This window comes from Macrobrachium nipponense, chromosome 42, assembly GCF_015104395.2.
Source record: "Macrobrachium nipponense isolate FS-2020 chromosome 42, ASM1510439v2, whole genome shotgun sequence".
NCBI lineage: Eukaryota > Metazoa > Arthropoda > Malacostraca > Decapoda > Palaemonidae > Macrobrachium > Macrobrachium nipponense.
The window spans coordinates 7,436,007-7,445,094 of record NC_061103.1 but is presented as its reverse complement, the minus strand read 5'-3'; the positions used below and the strand labels follow the sequence as shown (position 1 = coordinate 7,445,094).

The following is a 9,088-nucleotide window of genomic DNA, read 5'->3' as shown; positions in this document are numbered from 1 at the left end:
AGAGAACTAATATTAGTAGAACAATTTATAAGAGGTATACCCATTGATACGCAGAGGTATTTATTTGAGAAAGAAGTAACTACTCTTCAAAGAGCAACTGTACTTGCTGAAAATTTTAGGTTATTAAGACCTCGCAAACCAGGTAACCAATCCAGGAAGACACCAAGTAAGTCACCTCAAAACTCCCCACCAACAAGTCCTTATAAATTATCTGTTAAATCTCTTGGCTCTGGTGCTAGTTCAAGTGTAACTTGTTATTCGTGTGGTGAGGTCGGTCATGTGAAAGCTAGATGTCCCAAACATTCTAGGAAGAATGAAAGAGAGTAAAGGAGAGGAATCTAATTTCTCTTGTTGTGATATAAATGCTGAGTCAGCTGGTGGTGTTGATGGTTTCAAACCATTCTGCTTTGACGGCGTTTTGGTTGCTGGTGATGAACATAGTAAGGGTGTTGTTGTAAAGTTAATGCGGGACACCGGTTCATCGCAGAGTTTAGTTGTTAGAGGGGCAGTACCTGGGTTAGAAGACTGTCTTACCAATGATAAAGTAATAGTTAGGAGCATAGGTGGTTTGACTTCTTTGCCTCGGGCTAGAGTGCATTTGGATTGTGGCATATTCAAGGGTGATATCATTGTGGGTATTGTCGAGTCTCTTCCGATTCCTGGCGTAGATGTTCTTGTTGGAAATGATGCTGCAGGTAATCGTGTGGTACCGGACCCAGTGGTATGTGATACTCCTTTGGAAGTCAGCCCTGTTCAGCAGTTGGAGGATGTGGAACGTGATTTGTTTCTATCTTGTGTAGTTGAACGCAGCAGAGGCCTGCGTGGTATTGTTTTGACTGAATCTGTTCCTAGTATTGATGACCAGTTCAATTCTGTTGAATGTGGTGCTAGGTCTGCAGTTGAGGATGACAAGGTGAGAGATGGAGTATGTTTAGATTTAGGGACAGATTTTGACTACTCTCTCTATAGTTTGTTTAATGAAAATTTTCAACCTGCTATTCCTACTGTGGATAGGGAGATTAGTTTCGATACTACGAGTAGGGAAGGTTGTAATGAAAAAGTTGGAAATGTATTGACAACATCATGTAATGAAATCGATGTATATAAAATTAATGTCACAGATTTGAAACATGAGCAAATTAACGATGTCTCTTTACAGCCTTTGTTTAAGAATGCATTGACAGAGAAGGAGAGTATGGCAGAATCTACATGTTACTACTTAAAAGCTGGAGTGCTAATGAGGAAATATAGAGCAAGTACCGCAGTGGCAACTGCCTCTTGGGAAGTTAAACATCAGTTGGTGGTTCCAGCAACTCTGAAAAATGATGTGATGAGGGTGGCCCATGAAGTCTCTACTACTCATCTTGGGATTAAGAAGACAGCATACAGTATATTGCAATATTTTTATTGGCCTAGCCTTTTGCGTGATGTGAAGGTATTCTGCAATTGTTGCATAACCTGTCAAAAAGTAGGTAAGCCAAACCAAGCACCTAAACCAGTGCCTTTGGTCCCTCAAGTAGTCTGTAATGTTCCTTTTGAAAAAGTTATTATTGACTGCGTTGGACCTCTACCAAAAACAAAAAGACAGCATCAATACATGTTGACTATAATGTGTTCTAGTATTAGATATCCAGATGCTATTCCTTTACGGAATATAACAACTAAGAATCTTATTCCACACCTTGTCAAGTTTTTTACTCAATATGGCATCCCTAAAGTGGTTCAAACCGACCGTGGTACCAATTTTACATCTAAGCTTTTTCAGGATGTTATGTTGGCTATGAGGGTTCACCATTCTATATCTACAGCTTATCATCCGCAAAGCCAGGGGGCGCTCGAGCAATTTCACCAGACGCTTAAGGAGGCTCTGACAAAGTACAGCCATGAACATCAGAAGGAGTGGGATGAGGGACTACCATTTGTGTTGTTCGCCATAAGAAATACTCAGCAAGAAAGTTTGGGATATTCGCCTTCTGAATTACTTTATGGTAGGAGTGTTAGAGGACCCTTGAAGGTTTTATATGATGTCTGGCTTGAAAACCAAGAATCAGGTAAAGACTTGCACCAATATGCTGTTACTCTTAAAAAGCAATTAGATGAGGCTCGAGTATTTGCACATCAGAATCTTTTAAAAGCACAAAAAAGTATGAAGAAAAGGTTTGATGTTAAAACTGTAACAAGAGAATTTAAACCAGGGGATCAAATTTTAATGCTTAATCCCACTAAGAAGTCTTTGGAATGTCGTTTTGAAGGACCCTATACTGTAGTAGAGAGACGCTGCAATAATGTATATGAAATTGAAACTACTGGTAAAAGGAAAGACAGACATCTTGTTCATGTGAATAGACTAAAGCCTTTTGTGTCAAAGAGCACTAAAGTAAAGCCAACAGTGCTTGCAGTTGTAAACGTTAAAAATGATTTAGTTATTGTTCCAGAGAATGATTTTAAAATTGGTAATGATTCTCACCTCTCCAATTCTGAAGTTTTAATGGATATCTCTGCAAAGTTATTGCATTTAGGTTCTCATCAGGCTAAGGATGTGGAAAGTTTGCTGAAGTCTCAGAGATCTATGTGGAGATGTACCAACCCAAACAAATCTTTTGGAATATACGATCATTTTGAAAGAGGGAACAACGCCATGCAAGCAAGCACCCTATAGAGTATCCCCATACAAGAGGGCCATATTGAGAAAAGAAACTCAGTTTCTACTGGATAACGACTTGGCCGAACGCTGTGACAGTCCTTGGTCTTCGGCGTGCTTATTAGTAGGAAAACCCGATGGATCATTTCGACTCTGCACCGATTATAGACAGGTTAATAAACTGACAGTCACAAATGCATACCCACTGCCTAGAGTGGATGATTTGATTGATCAAGTAAGTTCTTCTAAAGTTGTTACACGTATAGACCTTCTAAAAGGATACTACCAAATTCCTTTATCACAATCATCAAATCCCATTACTGCATTTGTTACACCCGATGGATTGTTCCAGTATAAGGTTTTACCTTTTGGCTTACAAAATGCAGGACCAGTATTCCAGAGGGCAATGAATGATCTTCTAGAAGGACTTCCAGGAGTTGCAGTTTACTTAGATGATATTATTATTTTTACAGAGTCATGGTCGGACCACATGAAGTGCTTGAAAGAAGTATTGCTGCGATTGAGGAAAGCTCGATTATCAATAAATCTGAAGAAAAGTGACTTTGGACATGCCAAGATACAGTACCTTGGATACGTGGTGGGAAGCAATGAAGTGGCACCAGTAGATGCCAAGGTGAAGGATATCATTGCCATACGGCCTCCCACCTCTAAAAGAGAAGTTCAACGATTCCTCGGAATGGTTGGCTACTACCGCCGTTTCTGTGAAAATTTTCAGATGTATCGCTCCTCTCACTTCTCTTACAAGCAGTAAAAAGAAATTTAATTGGACTAATGATTGCAAGACTGCCTTTGAACACTCAAAACGCATCCTGGCGTCTTGTCCAGTTTTGCAGGCACCAAATTTTAAGAAACCCTTTTCAATTGAGGTTGATGCCAGCGACTTGGGAACGGGAGCTGTACTGCTACAAGAAGGGACAGATGGAATCTTGCATCCAGTAATGTATGCTTCTCAGAAGCTCAAACCTCATCAACGACCTTATGCGACTGTTGAAAAAGAAGCCTTTGGATTATTGGTTGCTTTGGAGAAATTTGCAGCTTATCTCCATTGTTCTCCATTTACTATCAACGTCTACACGGACCATCAGCCTCTAACGTTTTTACAGAGAATGAGAACGAAAAATCATCGACTCATGAGATGGTGGCTGATGTTACAAGAATATGATCTTCAAATTCATCATATTAAAGGAAAAGACAATGTATGTGCAGACCTGTTATCACGGAATCCTGTATGATGGAGATTGTTTAAATAGTCTTTTTTTTTCAGTCCTCAAGATGGTGATGAAGACTTTTTGTGGGGGAATATGTTATGGTTCCCGTTGTATATTTCTTTAATATTTTGTTTAATTTTCTTTTTAGTCACTAGAAGGTATGACTAATGGTGTATCCTTAAATATGTATGATTTTCAGTCACTAGAGGGAGTAACTAATTGTAATTTAAGTATTGTTTTTGTTTCATGGTCCTTGGATGACCGAATATTGTTTACTTTGACAATAAAGTTTTCTTTATCCAGTGTGCTTCCTGGATTGGTGATTAACGGTTATTGGATTATTGCTTGATATAAAAGTGTTTTGCATACGGTAAGAGTTAATTGTTCATCTTTGTTTCGTTACACCAGTGGACTTATTTATTTCTCATTAATTCTTTATAATATTTATATACATACGCGTAGAATATCTATTTTAATTAAAAGTGGTTAAAAAGTGATTTAATATATTTTCCCTTTTAAATTATAAACTTTAAAATTGAACCTGGTAAAATAGCACTAACTTAAATATCACTAAGAACATTGTTATGATCTATAAAGTGCTACTTGAAATCTAAAAATATTAATATGAATCATAACATAGATATATCGATCAATCAACGAATTGTACGCAGTAAAACATTTGGTGGTTATAACATTTTAATTTAATAAATACGCCTGATAAATATAAGCTATTATATTCCAAATTTTATTGCATAAGCTACTAGTAAATTCTAATCCTCTATCCCCATCGGTTGCCAGACTCAAAAAATAAAATAAATATTTACCCGGCTGGGTACGAGAGATAAGGAACACCGCGAGGACGGTTAAAATCGATATAACACTAGATACTAATCTAGGAGGATGCCTTCTGACACAATACGGAATCCAATATTCCTCTTGAGACGAAGAAAGCTGTTACCAGATATCGAAGGGGATTCAAGTGGGGTCCAGATCGGAAGGAGGACTCTCAGTGTCCACCCACTACTCCCCATCCGATCGCTGCGACAAGAACGCAGTGAATGTAATCATAATATAAAGATTTCAGTCTACACGGAACATTTCCCGTAAACCTCATAAGCGGCCGATTGGGTGAGGTTCTTTCTATATACTTTAATACACTTTAAACCTTGAATATTTCGGCATAATATTATGCCAAAATTTTGAAGGGTTGAAAGTGTATAGAATGAACCTCACCCAATCGCCAGCTTAGGTGGGTTGCCAATACATTCTTTGATTGCAAGAAATTTCGTGTGAAGTTATGGACATCATTGATTTTATGTTATATGGACTTTTGGAATGAATTAGACATGTTACGTTTTCGATGAATAGTGTCTGTTGTTCGTGTGTGTGTGAGTTTTTTTAGATAGTCATTGAAGCAGAGGGAGAGAGAGAGAGAGAGAGAGAGAGAGTAATAATAATAATAATAATAATAATAAAATAATAATAATAATAATAATAATAATAATAATAATAATAATAATAATAATAATACTTTATTAAAAGTAATGGCTACTTCAGCAGCATTACACTTGTAGAGATTCTTCTCTATTTTCCGAATAGCGGCTTTTTCCGTGCTACTTAGACAGGCTAGTAGAGCGCCTATGGAGGTCATGATCAAATACAGAGCCAAAATTGGTGTATATATTTGAATTTTACAGATAAACTATGATACCATAGTTATCAAAGTCATTAACGATATATATATATATATGTCTCTCTCTCTCTCTCTCTCTCTCTCTCTCTCTCTCTCTCTCTCTCTCTCTCTTTCTTGAAGCAAGCGAGCTTTCGTCTGGAGCTGCCAGACATCCTCGGGCTGGGAAGCTGAGGGTGGACTGATCTTGAAGCGGTGTCCGTCCTCGTTTATATTTGGAGTTGACAGCAGGGGAACCGCCCCATGCTGATCTACTATTGGCTGGTGGCGGTAGGTCTTCGTTTTCATTGGTGGCTTGAACCGGGTCTCAAGCCACTTTCCATGCGTTGATGGTTTCGATACTGTAAGTCCTGCAGCCGCCTAGACCTCCTTAGCGGCGCGGTTACGTCGATGGGCGTTTCGCTATGCTGCGGGACGTCACGGCTAACTTGATTATGATTGGCTGCGGGAGTATCTCGTTCGGGGGCGTCGTCTTCCGTGGAGTTGTCGTGCTCGGTGGTGTCATTGTTGGTGGCAGGTCTTCTCATACTCGTAGGGAGGAGAAATTCTTCCTGCGTCGTATTTAGTGTAGGTCTTACTTGCTGGATGAGAAGCGCCTCCAGCAGGCGTAACCGACGGGCATCAGGGGCCTTCCCGATGATCTTCGTGTTTTGGATGATCACATCCCGGGAGATAACATCAAGAGGCCATCTCCCGGGATGTGATCATCCAAAACACGAAGATCATCGGGAAGGCCCCTGATGCCCGTCGGTTACGCCTGCTGGAGGCGCTTCTCATCCAGCAAGTAAGACCTACACTAAATACGACGCAGGAAGAATTTCTCCTCCCTACGAGTATGAGAAGACCTGCCACCAACAATGACACCACCGAGCACGACAACTCCACGGAAGACGACGCCCCCGAACGAGATACTACCGCAGCCAATCATAATCAAGTTAGCCGTGACGTCCCGCAGCATAGCGAAACGCCCATCGACGTAACCGCGCCGCTAAGGAGGTCTAGGCGGCTGCAGGACTTACAGTATCGAAACCATCAACGCATGGAAAGTGGCTTGAGACCCGGTTCAAGCCACCAATGAAAACGAAGACCTACCGCCACCAGCCAATAGTAGATCAGCATGGGGCGGTTCCCCTGCTGTCAACTCCAAATATAAACGAGGACGGACACCGCTTCAAGATCAGTCCACCCTCAGCTTCCCAGCCCGAGGATGTCTGGCAGCTCCAGACGAAAGCTCGCTTGCTTCAAGAAAGAGAGAGAGAGAGAGAGAGAGAGAGAGAGAGAGAGACATATATATATATATATATCGTTAATGACTTTGATAACTATGGTATCATAGTTTATCTGTAAAATTCAAATATATACACCAATTTTGGCTCTGTATTTGATCATGACCTCCATAGGCGCTCTACTAGCCTATCTAAGTAGCACGGAAAAAGCCGCTATTCGGAAAATAGAGAAGAATCTCTACAAGTGTAATGCTGCTGAAGTAGCCATTACTTTTAATAAAGTATGCTTGAGAGAGGGTCTGCTTCCTAAGTACAATAATAATAATAATAATAATAATAATAATAATAATAATAATAATAATAATAATAATAATAATAATAATAATAATAATAATTCTTTATTTCCAATATTTACATTGGGTATTCATAAAATATATAACTACAATTAGTAAAATCATAATAATAATAATTCTTTATTTCCAATATTTACATTGGGTATTCATAAAATATATAACTACAATTAGTAAAATCTTCTTACAAATAGTTAAAATATTTGTTATTTCAGACATACAAAAGTCGTTTTAAGAATCAACAAATCGACTAAAACTTAGAAATTAATAAAATTCATCAGTAATAAAAGAATATCGTAAAATTAGAAAGCATTTACTTAAAATATAGTGAGTAAAAATTATTCTTCTTGCATATTAAAATACATTTTCATAGACCGCATAAGTTGTGTTAAAAACAAGTCATGTACAAATAGTATTAAAATAACACAAAGTAATCAAATAAGCATACTAGATTATAAGGACTAAGAAAATCTTAATTTGCAAATAAAACCAATCTTATCCACAAGTATTATCTAAAACTAATTCTAACATCTATAAAAGTACAGTAGTGCCTTCAAAAGCCCTTTTAATATGACAATTAAGCATAACGTTCAGTAAAACTTACACTAATCGGAACCATTTAAAATTAGTTTCTTTAAGTGTTAAAAGCAGCGAGAGAGGATTTTTGTTTAATTGTGCCAGGTACTTTATTGTATAATGTGGGGCCTCTAATACTAAACCATCGGGAGCCTGTCTCTATTTTCGCCCTTTCTACATACAGATTTTCCTGTTGCCGAGTAGAAACCCCATTAACTGTGTGTACTGTTGGAAAATCATATAACCATTCAGGAGTTATTTTTCGTATTGTTTTGAATACCAAAATTACAGACATCTATGAATATTTGTCTTTTATCTTTAACCATTCTAATATTTTGAAGTTTTTGAACCCTTTTCATTTGTGTAGAGCCAGTTACTCCCCAAATTCTTAAACAGTAGTTGATTATACTCATAGCCAGCGACTGAACAACTATTTTTATGCGTAGAGGAATCAAATGAATCTTTTACTCTATTTAATAAATTAAAGTACCCATCACTTTCTTATAAATTTCATCTATATGCGTTTCAAACGTCATATATCTGTCAAAATAAACCCCTAGATTTTTTACAGCTTTCATGGGTTCAATCATATTTCCATTAAAATCTATTTGCACATTGTCTCCAATTTCTGATAAATTTTGTCGGTAACCTATTAAAATGAATTGTGCTTTTTTCTCATTAAGAAGCAAACCATTAGTTAAGAAGTAGTATTTGGCCTTCTTTAGTATGTATTCTGCCCTATGAATCAGTTCGTCTATTTCATTTACTTTTCCTTCAATTAAGATCTGGGTGTCGTCGGCATATTGGATGACGATACAGCCGGGTAGTGATTTTACCAGATCATTGACATATATTACAAAAAATACTGGGCCAAGAATAGAGCCCTGGGGTACGCCAAACTCTACAATTTTTTGGGAAGACACAGTTTGACCCATTCTAACAGAGAGAGAGAGAGAGAGAGAGAGAGAGAGAGAGAGAGAGAGAGAGAGAGAGAAAGAGAGAGAGATTCTCAACATCAACAATAAAATCCATTCCATAGCAATCCCTATCGCATAATAATTGTGTATATATTTGTGTAAATTGTAACCAACCTGCATTAACACACACACACACACACGAACGCGCGCGAGAAACAAAAATCCAAAATACACATTATCACTTGCAACATCCAACGCAAAGCCCCTTGGTGAGTTAATAGTAGTTCCTAACGAGGGTCACCAGTAGAAGTACCACCCATCCCAGCTGGTGTCTCAGACAATGGAAAAACCACAGAGAAAAAGACAAGAAGAAGATTACGCTGAGGGTAAAAGGAAAATGATGATATATATATATATATATATATATATATATATAATATATATATATATATATATATA

The 9,088-nt window shown here is 37.9% G+C and overlaps 1 protein-coding gene across 1 annotated transcript; it reads left to right on the top strand.

Annotated features, from left to right (window-relative positions):
- The first annotated feature begins 313 nt into the window (after nucleotides 1–313).
- On the top strand, nucleotides 314–2,659 carry LOC135213249 (uncharacterized). Its single transcript, XM_064247227.1, has 2 exons — nucleotides 314–913; nucleotides 1,160–2,659. The coding sequence occupies exons 1-2, from the start codon at nucleotides 314–316 to the stop codon at nucleotides 2,657–2,659; spliced, it is 2,100 nt and encodes a 699-aa protein (XP_064103297.1).
- The last annotated feature ends 6,429 nt before the right edge of the window (nucleotides 2,660–9,088 follow it).